At 44.5% G+C, this 16,276-nt stretch overlaps 1 protein-coding gene across 3 annotated transcripts in view; it reads right to left on the bottom strand.

Annotated features, from left to right (window-relative positions):
* KIAA1549L (KIAA1549 like) overlaps nucleotides 1-16,276 on the bottom strand; it is a 314,269-nt gene that overhangs the window by 99,526 nt on the left and 198,467 nt on the right. For all 3 annotated transcript variants that reach the window (XM_027562705.1, XM_027562704.1, XM_027562703.1), the window contains 3 exons: nucleotides 10,849-11,011; nucleotides 9,252-9,311; nucleotides 3,200-3,351 (listed from right to left, as the gene is read on the bottom strand). In XM_027562705.1, coding sequence (XP_027418506.1) covers nucleotides 3,200-3,351; nucleotides 9,252-9,311; nucleotides 10,849-11,011 — 375 coding nt within the window. The remainder of the gene's footprint in view (nucleotides 1-3,199; nucleotides 3,352-9,251; nucleotides 9,312-10,848; nucleotides 11,012-16,276) is intronic.

Genomic DNA, 16,276 nt, shown 5'->3' on the forward strand with positions numbered 1-16,276 from the left:
AGCTAAAAATTGGGAAAAGCCCAGGTGTCCATCAACAGAAGCATGGATAAACAATGCTTGGATAAACAACCTGTAGTATAGTTCATACAAGGGAATGTCACTCAGCAATAAAAAGCAATAAACTACTGAATAAAAAGAACAATATGGATGAATCTCAAAAACACTCCAGAGTCAAAAGACTACACAAAAGGGAGTCTACTGTAGGATTTCATTTATATGAGGTTTTAGAACAGTCCAAACTGATTCATGGTATGGAAATGATATATGTTATCAAATATAAAATGGTAACGTCATACACAGTTAATGGTAGAACCGAGATGTTGAGTATATGTGTGTTTACATCATAATTTTTGGAACTTTTCTGTGAATTTACAAATGGTCATAATAAAATGTCAGGGAAATGTAGATATTATTATAAACAAGGGTCTTGAAAGTGAAAGTGAAGTTGCTCAATCATGTCCGACTTTGCGACCCCATGGACTGTAGCCTATCAGGCTCCTCCATCCATGGGGGTTTCCAGGCAAGAGTGCTGGAGTGGATTGCCATTTCCTTCTCCAGGGGATCTTCCTGATGGTACTTAAATTTAGAAACCAGCATATTGCAGAAAGGCAAGGAGATTACTTGCAGGTCTTTTGAGAGTCTTTGTATGTTAATATACCTTTGGAATCTTTAAGAATGCTCTAGAGGATGCAGCCTTACCCAAACTGACCTGGTCAGATGGGCACCTTACAAAAGCATTTTCCGGACACTCTGAGAAACAGTGCTCTCACCTCTTTATCTTTGTGTTCACCTTTATCTTCTCGAAAGGAATTTCTAGGGGTGAGGTTGTGACCATCTAAAAGGTTCTTGTCTAAATCACTCACATGTTCTCCCATTTACTGAGTTTGAGGGTGCCCACTTCACTGCATCCCCGTCAACACTGGACAGTACCAATCCACTTACTTTTAGTAGGTGAAAAGGGCATCTTGTGGTCGTTAGAATTTGCATTACTTCGATGACAAATAGAGTTACACAATTAAAAATGCTTACTGGTCCTACGTATGTCTTCTTTGGACTCACTTTTTCAAATATATCCACTAGAGAAATATCTTTAGATTCTAGACATTTAAATTTCCATATTCATGAAGGTGGCTCATCTTTAAAAATGATCTGAGCCCAGATGAAAGGCTTCTCTGCATGACGGATGATGTAAACTCTACAGAGTGAATTTTATTTGGGAAACTGGGGGTGTTATTTCTGTCCCCAGTGGGAGAGGAGGTAGGGAGAGCATTAATATAACCAGGTATGAGATGAATGAACATTCAAGCAACTAATAACTTCGCTCAATTTCAATTTAACAGCAGATTCTTCCTAGCAAATTCCTCCCAGGATGATGTTGGAAGGTGATCTACACCCTTGGTAAATTGGAGATTTGCAGAAATAAATCCCTAGTTACTTCACTCAGGTTTTCCAGGTAACAAAAGGGGTCACACACACTGAATACTCAGGAAAAAAGAGGAAAAAACATCTTGCTGGGCTCTTTTAGGCACTTAGAATGTGTTGCGTTTCTTAGGTTAACAAATAATTGTGAGTGTAGGGGGATTCTTTCTCCCACTTCAGTTAAGGCAAACTCCATTTCAACTGTCTGAATCCCAGAGACTTCCTTTCTGTTACTTGGAGAAATGTGAATTATAGGGCTCACATGGACCCCCACAAACCTGGCACATGAAATTAACGACCGCTTTACCTCATCACGAGGCTGTCTTAGACCCCAAAGACTTTTAGAACTGAAGCGACGTTCAATAGGACAAGAGGCCAAATATACCAACTGCGAATGGGGTACCTGGAGTCTCCCTTAGGGGTGGGATGTTGACTGATGTAGGAAACTTTGTTCCAAAAGATGGGTTGCTTGTACTTCCAGGATTGCCTGGGGACATGATCTGCAGACAGACTATGGTAATGTCTGTAATTTCCTTTAAAGTGTTCTCTTAGACAGTGCAATACCATGCATGTGTGTTTGGGTTAAGTTATACCCTAGATGTGGTCAGTCACCAATCAGGAGTTCACACCCCAGGGGCAGTTGGCTAAATGCCATAGAAGAAGCCCACTCTCTAGAAACGCCTGCCAGAAGTGCTTCTATAACTTGATACCTTGCTCCACAGAGCTTTGATTAGCATAACAAATGTTGGAAATGGATTCTCATTGGGTAGAAGTAGTGGTACTCAAGATATATGGATTGGTTAGAATATGCTGGAGACAGTCCCACTCTTGCTTGAACTGGATAAAGAATCTAGAGTGGCTCAGAGCCTCTACCCTCAGGATGGTATCTCTGTTGGGTTCCCTCTGAAGCAGACTCTGAGAAGAGCTGAATGCTTGTCATTTACTGAAGAGGTGCAGAGAACTGACGGAGTGGTGGGAGGGCGGAAAGGAGCTGACAAGGGGTGCATTAGGAAGTAAGTCACCACGGTGGGAAACCAAAGCTTAATTCTGTGGGAAAGCTCTGCTGGTGATCCTAAAGCACACTTTTCAGAATTCCCCCAGCCAAGAAACCAAAGAGCTGTGGTATTTATACCCCCACTGCCAGTGAAGTCCCAAGTACTTCCAGCCAGCCATGACTGGGCAAAGTGGGTTCTGGAATCTCAAGAGCAGCCCTTGAATAAAATGATGCTGGAAGTCTACCAGCCTTCATAGAAATGGTAAGCAAGTATGGGCAGGGCCCCAGCAGTGTCTGCTATAGTGTATTCCCCTAAATCTCAGTGTGGTCAAGTGTCCCTTATAAATGGAGAGGGCTCTGTTTGTTGAAACAGACACGACAAGGCCAACAGAACCCCACTTTTGGAAGGCTGATGAGTGTTTCTGCTGATCACAGCCATGGTGCTGAGAGGCCTGAAAGCTGGGACCTCATCCAGCCTCCGGAGCAGGTTGCGGGGGAGCTGACCCTTACTAATAATGCTTTGTTGAATAAATATGCACGTGTGGGCAGCATGTCTTCTGAGACCTGCTTCCCCCTGCAATCCAGAGTGAGACAGTCGGGAGAGCAGCTCTCACCCTCCTTCACAATGTCAATGATTATGACCACCAACCCCACAAAAGTAAGAGCAGTGTGGATTAACCGGCCTCATCAGCTTGTGGTGTGCACGCATCTCGGCAAGCAGCACAATCTACCTCAGCTCAGGAAGCACGTTTCCATACCTTTCTTATAGGCTTTGCACGCACCCACCTGTACGGTGTAGCTTCCCAGAGTGGTGGCCCGTTTAAACCGCCGGCCTTGCTGCTGGGACATCATGAACAGCTGGGCCAGGCGCTGCTCCATGACCCGGGCGAAGCTCTGGTTGTGCAGGCCCACCAGGGAATTGTCCACGCCCTGCAGCACTGGACACAGAAGACAGAGGCGCTGTCAGGGGAGAGGCTCACTGCTGACTCAGAAGCCACGGCCACCAGGGCCGGGCCTGCACCAGCTGTAAGGGCCGTGGGCCTGAACCCCTGTTAGGGTCTGGCCATCCTTCCCTCTCGACGCCCCAGGGCTTAGGAATCACTATCCGCTTGTTTGAGACGCTGAAGAGCTATGTGACTTGTCTAAGTTCACACAGCTAGTGATCAGCAAAGCCGGGGCTTAAGCCCAAACCCCTGGAACCCTGCCTTCACAAACTGGGACAGGCGTAATGACCCAAACTTGTTGTACTAGGTCCCAACCTTTTTAAGATAGTCTGTTCAGTCAGAGTCTGTATGGGAACACAGCATTGCTGCAGAACAGCTGATTGGATTTCTTGGTGGTTCCTGGTTCAGTGCTACCCTAATTCTACTCTTCTTTCCGACAGCTTTGCTGAAGGGTCTAAGCTCCATCCTGCTACTCAGCCCCTTCCATGTGGGTAAGCCACCCTGCTGTGTTGTCATCCCCTCCCTCGCCAGTGGGGACCTTTCAGGGCTCACTCCTAAAGTTGCCCAGGGTCCCAGGGTCTCCTGACTTGAGAGCAGGATCGTGTGATCAAAGGAGTGGGCTCTCTCAGCACTGGCACTTGCCAGCTGGGGGACTTTGGGCAAACCACTGGCCCTCTCAGAGTCCAAGTCCTTCTTTGTAAAATGGAAGAAGAAAGGCTACATCACAGCAAATATATTTCTAGTGGGCTTTAAGGTTGAGATGAGATGTATATAGCAGTGTAGCACAGAGCCTCCTGTGTGGAAGGTAAATGAAACCCTCTCTTTCTACCCTTCCTCCACTTCTGGACTTTATCCACACCCGGAGTATCTGTAATCAGTAAGTAAAGCACTGATACGGAATTCCAGGCTATGGCTGGTGCCTGGAGGGGGATTTTAATGAACGCCAGGACCATCCTAGAACTGCTGCAGTCACTTACTATGGGGGCGACTGCCTTTATGCTGTCTATTCCCCAAGCCAGCCCTTCTTCCAAGTCCCTTGGGAAGAAGCACACTTCTCCCCAAACACCTAAAACACTCCCTCCAAACACAGTCATCCCTGAAAATAAAAATGCTAAAAGCAATTCTCATCTTCTTAGACCAAAACTTACATGGGCTGGGGATGTAATACAAGATTTTTCATTTAGCAGAGTTTGTTCTACTACACTCCAGCCAAGGACCATTAATACCACCCTGTCTACTGGGATCTGAAAAGAGCCTGGATATAAAGGCCATATTGTTACTATGATGGCATTCTAACAGGGCCAGAACAAGGCACAGATGACAATGAGATACAGACAGCGATGTCGAAACTGACCATGAGAAAAGTGAAACCCACAGCTGAGTTTCAGAAGTTATTTCTTTGAAACCACAAATCCTAAAAAAAATTCCCATGAAAGGCATAAAGCAGCTTTCCTCCCCAGGGCTCTCATGAGGGACTCCCAGCTCAGCAGAATTCCTGCAAACAAACTCCTGCAAACATTCCTGTGCCTCCCACGGTGGTGGGTCCCAGAAAGGCCCCTCCAAGCCCTCCTCGCACAGCTGTCAGGCTGAGGAAGGGCTGACCCACCTCCTGACCCCAGGAGGAGAGCTCGTGTTCTTTCAAGTTCAAAGATACGCCTCCCATAAAACGACAGCGCCAACTGCTGCAGGATTACTCCTATGCTGGCCTCTCCTCACCAGGGGACAAGGGTGAGAGAGGGAATGCAGGACGGTTGAGGGGTGTCACCATGAGTTACTTTAGAGACATCCCAGTGGTGATGCAGAAAGGGCAGACATCAAAGAAGAGAAGAGTCAAAGCCTCCAGGTGACAAACCGTTTCGGAAATAGACAGTGGTGATGGCTGCACAATTCTGTGAACGTACTTAATGCTGCTGTGTTGTACACTTAGAAAAATGGTACCAATGAACCTAGTCCCAGGGCAGGAATAGAGACGCAGATGTAGAGAACAGACTCGCAGACGCTTGGGGGGAAGAAGAGGGTGGGACAAATTGGGAGAGTAGCTTTGACATATATACACTGATGCTGCTGTCGCTGCTCAGTCGCTTCAATTGTGTCCGACTCTGTGCAACCCCATAGACAGCAGCCCACCAGGCTCCCCCATCCCTGAGATTCTCCAGGTAAGAACACTGGAGTGGGTTGCCATTTCCTTCTCCAATGCATGAAAGTGAAAAGTGAAAGTGAAGTCGCTCAGTTGCGTCCGACTCTTAGCGACCCCATGGACTGCAGCCTACCAGGCTCCTCCATCCATGGGATTTTCCAGGCAAGAGTACTGGAGTGGGGTACCATCGCCTTCTCCCATATATACACTACCATGTATAAAATAGCTAGCTAGTAGAAGCTGCTATATAGCACAGGGAGCTCAGCTCGGTGCTCTGTAACAACCTGAAGCTGAGGGATCAGAGTGTGGTGGTGGGAGAGAGGTCCAAGAGGGAGGGGATATATGTATACATATAAATGATCCACTTTGATGTATAACAGAAACTAACACAACATCGTAAAGCAATTATACTCCAACAGAAAATAATTTTTTAAAAGGTTAAAACGATAAATCACATGTTATGTGTATTTTACCACAATTTTAAAAATTGAGAGAAAAAAAATGCCTCCAGGGAAGTGCAGGAAGTTACGGGAACCTGCCACAGAGTTCCACGGAATCAACAGCTGGGCAGCTCCCACGTGCCTCGTGGCTCTGTCTGCAAAGACGATGTGTCCTTCCTAAGGACAGTCTTCCAGCTGGATAAGAGCTGGGGGCTGGAGCCGGGAGCCTGGGTTTGAATCCTGATGCCCCCCGACTGAGTGTTCTTGGGCAAGTTCCTCTGGGCCCAGTTCCTCATCTGAAAACACGGTTATCATAAGCTACTCCTGACCATATCATGAAGAACAGAATACTTTATAAAAGAAAACTGCTTCTAGCATAGTGCCATAAAGCCCTTGAGAGGATGCCCACAAGCAGTAGCTGTTGTTGCTCAAAGGCACCTCCTGCTTTGCTAGACAGGTCCTCAGCAGAGGAAGGAATTGCCTGGAAAACACAGAGCTGTGTTCCAGGACTACAGCTCCTCTCCTTTCTCCTGAGAAGCCCAGTGGCCTCAGGCTCCTGGCCTGGGGAATGGGTTGAACAAAGCTATCTTCATCTCTCCATTCCCAATCTCCTACCCCTTCTAGAAATGACGGTAAAAGTTGGTGGTGACTGCCCACAGGTCTAGAAAGTGGTCATGGGCCAAAGGGAAGGCAGGAGGGTCCTCCTGAAACCTGAAACTCTTCCCCTCTCTCCCTGCCCCTCAAGTAGAAATCAACTGGTCCAATGAGCCCCGAACACAGTGTTGAGATGGGTTGGGTGGGGGGTCATTGTGTATGCTGATTACCAACAGCAGCACCAGTGATAACAAGTGAGGGATGTCCAGTCAAGTCACAAGAGAATCCTGAAAACAAGACCATGTATGGAGCCTTTTATTAAGCACGTGTCACTCAGACAGAGGTACCTGAGGAAAGGACAAAACAAGAGGTTGACAAGGACAGGGTGTCTTACCATCAAACGTCAATATTAAAGTTAGAGAAGGTGGGGTATGTATCTGCAAGTTTAAAAAAAAGCATTCCTTGGGCAGGAAACATGATTTTATAAGTGTTACATAACCTGCTGGCTTCAAAAATGTGTTGCTGGGTTAGCACTGTCTCTCTTGGGCATAAGCTCTGGTGGGTCGCTGCTGTTTTCCTTTGTAAACACATTTCTTTTGTTGGCTTTCTTCGCAGGTAAAATAATCTCTGCAAATCCATGGCCTTGCAGGGCAGAAAGAAACACAATTTTCTGCAGTTTAGGAGAGGTCTTGAGCAGGCTTCACCGAGCTCCTAGTTAGTATTCCAGCCAGCACCCACTTACTGCTTGTTTGGGACCGCAAGGGAGGGAGAGACAGGGAAGGGAAGAGGGAGGCTGGGGAGGGCCTGCTTGTCCAGGCTCATCTTCCAGGACCTGCAAAATCTTGCTCCCTCTTTGTTATGGGCGGAGTTGTTTCCCCCACACCCCATCTGATGATGTTTTATCCCCCAGGACCTCAGAATGTGACTGTTTGGGATAGGGCAATTAAGATACAATGAGGTCATTAGGGTGGCGCCTAGTCCTAAATGACTGGTATCCTTGTAAGAAGAGGAAATTAAGACACAGACCTGCACAGAGGGAAGGTGGATGTTTTCCAAGCCAGGGAGAGAGAACCTCAGAAGCAAACAACCCTGCTGACACCTTGATATTAGACCTTCAGCCTCTTGAGTTATGAGAAAATAAATTCCTGTGGTTGAAGCCCCCACCCTCACTCCCCAGCCTAGGGTAGCAGCTCTAGCAGACCAACACCTTCCTGTCCCTCCCCTTGAAACCGAGGAGGACCCTTTGGGGCTCCTGGGCATGGAAGCCTTTCTGTCCCCATTTCTTGTAGGCAAGACTCTAGCCACTGTAACCTTCCCCAAGTTCCAAAGGGCAGATCCAGAACAGCTGCTAATGAAGGAGAGAGCTGCCACAAAACCACGTGAGGCAAGATTTACAGGGACCAGAGAAGTGCGTCAAGAATAGGAGACCAACCACCTGAGACCCCGGGCGTGCTAAGTCGCTTCAGTCACGTCCAACTCCTTGCAACCCTATGGACTGTAGCCCTCCAGGTTCCTCTGTCCATGGATTCCCCAGGCAAGAATACTGGAGGGGGTTGCCATGCCCTCCTCCAGGGGATCTTCCTAACCCAGAGATTGAACCCACGTCTCTTACATCTACCTGCATTGGCAGGCAGGTTCTTTACCACCAGCACCACCTGGAGACCCTACACACACCTTAATCTTTTTAGCAACCCTACCTTGAACTATTGCTATAAAACCCTACCTTGAACTATTGCTATAAAACCCCTCATCAAATCCTCCCAGGTTGGGACATGTAGTTTTTTGAGGCAGGAGCTTGCGGTATCCCCTGCTAGCAAAGCAATGAAGCTATCCATTTCTACTTCACTCCAAACTGCCTCTGAGATTCAATTTGGCACCAGTGAACAGAGAAGCTGAGCTTTCGGCACCACCCTTAATGACCCAGCTAGTCACTCTGCCTCCTACAAGCTTCTGTTCTCTGCTTCTAATCCTTGCTTCTCTAATTTTCAGAGCTACTGTCTGGCTTTTGAAAAACACAAACAAGAACTTTTTTTTGCTGTTTCATAAATCTCAGCTAGAAAATGTCAAGGAAAATGCCACCCAAACACCCTTCTACTTCCGTCCGCCTTCACTGTCAGGACACGCTGGGCTTCAACAGGATCAGTGTGGGTGTGCCCAGGGAGAGAGAAAAGTGCATGCCTGGCATTCCTCTGACTTCCACTGGGTTTTGTAGGGCAGTGCAGAAAGGCCTACGATCTTTAAACAAATAGACAACCATTCGCATGGACATGCCCCAGCCCTCCACAGCTTAATGCTCTTCCTTCTGATGGATGCATGTTTTGCAAGAAGAAGGCTCCAGACTAGGACTTTCAAGGTAGCTGTTTTGAACTGATTATTTAACACCCATCTTCAGTGTGATGTCTTTTTTTTTTTTAATTTTTAATTGAAGGATAATTACAACATTGTGTTGGTTTCTGCCTCAACATGGATCAGCCATAGGTATATACATGTCCACTCCCTCTTCAGCCTCTCTCCCACCTCCCACCCCAGCTGACCCCCTCTAGGTTGTCACAGAGCCCAGGTTCTTATCTCAGTTTACTCCATTTCTGGTCCTATGGAAGGAACTCCTTGGCTTATACGGCAGAATCCAAGAAAAGACGCCAATTCTATCACTGAAAGGCAAGCAAGCTTTTAAAAATAAACCAACCTGATACGGTGAAAGGAGCAAAGAGAGAAGAGATTACCTGTAATTACCCAGTAGTCTCTCGTCGTTTCTGATATATCAAGGTTGGGGTATTCCAGCGCTAAAACAAACAAGAAACACACCAAATTACTTTCACAACTTTTATATATAGATTTTGTTCAGGGAAATAGACACAGCTGACAAAATACCAAGCAGCTAAATCCTGCTCTATCATTCTTGGGAACTCTAGGACATACAGCCTGAAACTTGCTTTTCAGAAAACTAAAATACTCAGTAAAGGGCTAACTTTCAGAAGAGTTTTCTAAGGCTTTGGGTGTCTGCTTTCAGCTTTTCCATCCAAACCTTCTTAAGGCAAAACAATTTTACTGTCAAGACCTTCAACGAGAACCTGTCAACTATAGCCTTCTTTTTAAAAAAATTACCCATCATAACATATTTTTAGGAATAATTATTTCTTGAATGGATCTTTCCAAAGACTAAGTTTAGTAGCTAAATGCTTGCAAGCAATGGTCCCATTTCTTTATAGTGTGGTGACCATCAGAGTTTAGCACATTATTTGGCACATAATAAGTACTCAGTAAATCACAGTTGTGTTATTATTATTATTCTTAGACTATCAAGATGATCAAAGAAAATAAATCCTTCACATGCTACCAGGTGACATAATGCCATCTTTTATGACATTATCTTTTCCATAAAATCCAGAGTCATCTTTTCTGAGTACATGGAAATTCACAAAAGCTTGCCACTAACTAACATTTTTTTATAAAGTCTGAGTGGCTACTTTGTGCTAATAAGTACATTAGCACATTATCTCACTTATTTACAATATAAAAAGGAACCATAGAGGGAAATGAAAACAACTTTGCTAATACATGTTTAAAAAAATACACTTACCCAGTGACCTTGAGTATGTATCAACAATTAAATTTAAGAGCAGGGATCTATACTTCCTTTGGCTACTGAGTAAGTGTTTGGGTACAAAATGTAGGCTGCATCTTCGAAGTCTATGCCTGCTGCATGATAATGAGGATTATGCAACTGAAGCGTTAGAGAAAGAGGAGGCCACAAGCCTATGGGGACTTCATCAAGTGAAGTCACGATGCTGACTGCACGTGAGCTGCATTATAATATCTATAGCCCAGGCAAGGGCTGAAGGCCTGGGAATTTTTGGTGATGGCAGAAGTGGGGGAAACCCTAGCAACCAAGATTGCCATGAGGACAGACAGACGCTCTACCGGGCAATGTTATAAGCTAAGAAGACAGACTGCTTGGTTCAAGCCCCAGGTTTGATGTCTCACCAGCTATGTCAGAGTAGGCATCTTGGAGTTAAACCTCTTGGAGTTTCAATTTTCCCATTTCTGCAAAATGGCGCTAATTTTGCACCTACCATAGAGGGTAGTTGTGAGGATTAAATGAGATACAAGACAAGTGAAGGGTAAAAGCACCTAGCCAGTGCTTTTTACAACATGCAGTGACGTTTTCATCAATTCAACCCCCTTCAGTCACATATTACAGTTGTGATTTTATGACAAAAGAGTTAGCACATGGCACCATGGAGGCTTGCTAAATGGACAAGCTCCCGGAGAAGACGGTAGAGTCCTACAGGGACTCAAACACAGCTCGAACATACTCACGTTCCGCGATGGTGAGCGGCGGGTAGGTGAGGTAGAACCCCACCAGCTCAGCGGAGAGCTGGCGGAGGAGGCTGCTGGCCACGGTGCCGTTGAGGAAGGAGCTTCGGTTGGCCACCACGTACACCAAGGTGACTGTCTGGGAGGCGTTGGATGTGCTCACCATCTGAATGGACACAGGAGGAAAGGGGAGGGAGACATGCCAAATAAGACGAGGGTCTGTTTCATGGAGGCCGTGGGAAGAGAAGCTTAAGGAGAGGTTAGGAATGAAAGGGAGGTGGGAAGAGAGCAAGGAAGAGATAAGAATAACAACAGTTGTCACTTATGATGGCTCACAACATGCCAGGCATCTCGTACCAGGTATCGTTCCAAGGGCACATGATCTCATTTAATCCTCACCACAACCCTAGGAGGTGTATCCTGTCATGGAGGTATATCCTTTGACAGAGGAGGAAACTGAAGCCCAGAATGATCAAGGGACTTGCCCAAGGTCACACAGCTAATAAGTGACAGAGCCAGGATCCAAACCTGTGCAGCCTGACTTCAGGTTTTAACCACAGGTGCTGTATCTTTTCCAGGGGCTAAATGCTCGCAGGCTATTTTTATGGTTCTGAAGATACACTATAGAGCATAGGAATGATAAATTTAAGGAGGGCTCAACTGCTCAGACCGAGAAAGCCTGATTCAAACTTCTGGGGAATTTTAAAGTTGAAAGGACAGAGAATGCACGCCACTGGTCACCAACCTAGTAATGGATAGCATGATGAAAACTGATGACAATAAGAATGCAGAAATAGAAAACAGCTTCTTTCGAGAGAGATTCCATTTCATTGCGGTCTATCAATTCAATATAGAATATGTTAATATTACTATGAGATGGTATAGTTTTCTTCTTGAATCTTTAAGTCAGGTTTTTAGTTATGAAGAAATGAGACTTTCATGGGTCAGTGTATATACACACAAACACCCCACAGATGAAATGTGAAAAACAGATGCAGTAGGAAGGCGTTCTGCCTGGTGAGACAGTCTTTGTGGGCTTCTGCGCTGGATGTCTGCCCCTTCCCCACCAGATCCATTTGCTACCCTGCCCTCATCCTGCTCAGTGCCCCCAGAGGCAGAATTCTGTGGAGCACACCAATGGGCTACTTGGTGCCCTGATGTTAGCTACAGGGAGCTCAGGAGGATGTGGGCGAGAAGGAGGAGAGTGAGGTCAGAGAGCTGGTGTTGGGAGCTCCCTCCTGGGGGGGTCACAGCTCTTGTTGCGCACTTCTGGCCCAAGTTTCCCACAACTGCTCTGTCCCCTCACCTCATCAGCCCCAAAGTCACAGCCTTGAAAGCTGCACCACCCCCCTGGTCCCCCTAGAGCCTGGGCACACTTCTGTAAAGTCCTTTTCATTGGACTTTCCTCAAATTGCCTTCATTTGAATATGTCCTCTCTTTTTGCCAGGAACTGATACCCAGTCTGTCTAAAACCTTTGTGTGCTCAGACACAGATATCTCTGCAGCATTCCTTTTAAAACTTACTTTGAAGACTATCAAGAGTAAGCTTCTTCAAGCTATTTCGAAGTTTTTCCCATAAGAGCAAGTTCCTTTTTAAGTTCTCTAACACAGCGCCTAGAGTCCCATGATTACTGACATATGGAGTCAACATTTCTGGTCAACTCTTACTTCCTCTCCAGAGGATTTTTGGAATGTGGTTTAGCCACAGGTATTCACACCTCTTTCCCAAGGTACCAAGAAGAAAGGTACTTCTTTCTGAATAACTCAAAAGACCTCACTGTACTGTCACCTAAAAAATAATAACTAAAGTAACCTTGCAATCTTTATCTCTATTTGGAACATTATATATATATATATATATATACACATATACATATATATATGTATGTATATGTATATATGCTTGTTTCTTTTCAACAAAACTAAGTCTCACTGGATCCCAAAGAGCTTGCAGTATGGTATCTTAGTATATACTACACTTGACAAAGTAAGTTATACTTTTTTTAACTGAGAACATTTTTATTGAGGAGACTTCATTAACATACAACACTATATTAGTTTCATACTTTCTGTGGTAAAATACACATTATGTTATACTATTTTAACCATTTAAAGTGTACAGTGGCATTAAGTACATTCACATTCTTGGGCAATCATCACCACTGTCCATTTCCAAACCTTTTCCATCATCCCAAACTGAAACTCTGTACCTACTAAATAACTCCCCATTTCTTCCTCTTCCTAGTCCCTGGGAACCACCATTCAGCTTTTCTGTCTTTATTAATTTGACAAAGCTACACTCGTGGCTCAGACGGTAAAAGCGTCTGCCTGCAGTGCGGGAGACCTGGGTTCAATCCCTGGGTCAGGAAGATCCCCTGGAGAAGGCAATGGCACCCCACTCCAGTACTCTTGCCTGGAAAAATCCCATGGATGGAGGAGCCTGGTAGGCTACAGTCCATGGGGTCACAAAGGGTCGGACACGACTGAGCGACTTTACTTCAAACACTTTTCATAAGTGGAATCATACAGTATTTGTCCTTTTGTGGTTGGCTTCTTTCATTTAGTATGATGTCCTCAAGGTACACCCATGTTGAAGCACGTGTCAGAATTTCCCTCTGTTTTAAAAATGAATAATATTCCCTGGCATAGATATACTACATTTATTTATTCATTCACCTGCTGATGGACACTTAATGTTGCTGTGAATAATGTTATGAACACTGGTGTTCAAACATCTGTTCAAGTCCCTGGTTTACATTCAGTTCAGTTCAGTTCAGTTCAGTCGCTCAGTCGTGTCCGACTCTTTGTGACCCCATGAATTGCAACACGCCAGGCCTCCCTGTCCATCACCATCTTCCAGAGTTCACTCAAACTCACGTCCATTGAGTCAGTGATGCCATCCAGCCATCTCATCCTCTGTCGTCCCCTTCTCCTCCTGCCCCCAATCCCTCCGAGCATCACAGTCTTTTCCAATGAGTCAAGTCTTCTCATGAGGTGGCCAAAGTACTGGAGTTTCAGCTTTATCATCATTCCTTCCAAAGAACACCCAGGACTGAACTGAACTGATTGGCTGAAATGACTGTCCCTTCCCCCACTTAATGGTCTTGTCAGAAATCATTTGATCGTGTATGTATTTATTTCTGGGGTTTCTGTTTGGTTCCATTGGTCCATATTTCTGTCTTTATGCCAGTTCCATCCTGTTTTGAATACCATAGTTCTGCACTAAGTTTTGAAATCAGGAAGTGTGAGATCTCCAAGTTTGTTTTCCTCTTTAGGATTGTTTTAGCAATTTGGGGTCCCTTGAGATTTCATGTGAATTGTAGGATAGATTTTTCTATTTCTGCAAAAGACGTCACTGGAATTTTGATAGGGATTGGATTGAATCTATCAATCATTCTTGGTAGTACTTGACATCATAACAACATTAAGTCTTCCAATTCATAAGCACAGAATGTCTTTCCATTTATGTTTTCTTTACTCATCTTTTTTATAGCTAAGAAAAGTGTAGTCACTCTTGGGGGCTACTTAACAACAGATTCATAAAGAAGAAACCAGAGCCCTGAAAACAAGGTCATATCACGGTTCCCTCATAGTCATGCCCTTGCATAGAACACTTTCCCATCACCCCTCTATTCTTAGATTCCTTTGGGTTCTGACATCATCTCTTACTTCCCATTCATTCGTGCCATGATTCATTTAGTTAATTAGACCCATAAAGCTGATGGAATGGAAAGCCATTGTTTTCATCCTTAGTATCCATTCTTCCTTCTTCCATGTCAGCACCACAATTTCTCTTGAGGAAACACCACTTCTCTCCTATGAGTTCATGCGCTTTGGGTTGAGCTGCCCCGGTCCGGTTCCAGGAGTGGGTATCTCAGTCAGGCTTAGTTGACTGGGACATTTCATATCCTCAATCACAGTTACTGGTCTAGAAATGAGCACATGATCCAAGAGGATTCAATGAAACCTAATCCCAGGATTTTGACTGGAATGACACGGAACCAAAGGCACTCTGGTTCCATGAGACTGTGAGTAATAAAGATGAGACAAACTTGGAGGCACCAGGAGCCTGAGGATAATGCCAGCCTATAGCAAGGCAAACCAAGAGATGAGGAGAGAATTTCATGAAGAAATCATGCAAGCACCTGGGTCCAACTGTTCCTGAAGTAAGAAGCTACAGACTTTTCGCTTACATGAGCCAATCACTTCCTCTTTTTGCATAAGCCTTGTGAGCTTGCATTCCATCACTTATAATCAAAAAGTCTTACTTGAGCCTACTATAATCTAGCCCTTAATATCAATGCTATACAAGTAAAAACTAAGAAGTAACTTTTTCAATGACCCTCCAAAAAAATTAAATATTTACATGGTTTTATTACACAAGCGATCCAAGGTGCCCCACAAATTATATTTAATACAATAAAAGGGAAATTTATTAATTGCAAAACCAGGTCCTTAAAAAAAGAGATTAATGACAACCCTGGGGGATGATTAGCATGTAATGATCTATGCATAACATTGTGGCCTAGAGGGTTATTAAATCTACACAACAGCTTTCGCTCTGGGCTTCCTGTTAGCCAAGGCAAAAAGTGAAAGAGGGTTATTAAAACAATTCACCCAATTACCCATTCATATCAAGAGCTGTTGATACATTCAAGAGCATCTAAAATCTATTTAGATACAATTTTCTAATTGCCTGCTGTAGTCTTTTCCAAGGAGTGTTTGTTGCTTACTTTACAAAGTTTCATCTCATGGCCATGACTACCATACAACAACACAAGAGAGGCTTCTTAAGGCCAAGGGCAGCTTATTTATCTTGGTGTCCCTTCCACTGGCTGATAAAAAGAAGTTGCTCTGTAAGTCTGTACTTCCTGATTATAATTAGAATATGTTCCTCTGCCAAGCTTCAATAAGACTCATGTACCTGTGAGGATCACAAACGCAATCAGAAAGAAAAAGATCCCCCACAAAGGAGCTGAGTCACACTCCTTACATAAATCTTATGTCTGTGACATGTTTTTAGATCTTAGTCAAATATGAACCAGATCATAATGAGATACTTCCATATATACTTTGGGTGAATCTAGAAAGGGACAACTGCTCATTCAAATTAAATTGTATGCCTTCCACATCATATTGGCTTTGCTGATAATTCATTTAAGCTAAATGTTAATTTTAAAACCACTGGGTTTAATTGCAAAGGCTTTTTAGTTCAGTAAAACAGACAGATTGGTTAGTACAATCAGAGAAATTTGGGGACTGGATGAAAATTATTAAGAAGCATCTGTCTTTAGGGAGATGTCGTCTATAGAAATGTAAAAAATGGGTCTGAGAGAGACATTTGGTAGCATGTCTACTGCAAATTCAGGAAGTTGAAATACAGTGTACCAGTACTGAGACTGCCCTAGAAGAGAAGTCAAATGCCTGCTGA

The sequence above is a fragment of the Bos indicus x Bos taurus genome, chromosome 15 (genome assembly GCF_003369695.1).
Source record: "Bos indicus x Bos taurus breed Angus x Brahman F1 hybrid chromosome 15, Bos_hybrid_MaternalHap_v2.0, whole genome shotgun sequence".
NCBI lineage: Eukaryota > Metazoa > Chordata > Mammalia > Artiodactyla > Bovidae > Bos > Bos indicus x Bos taurus.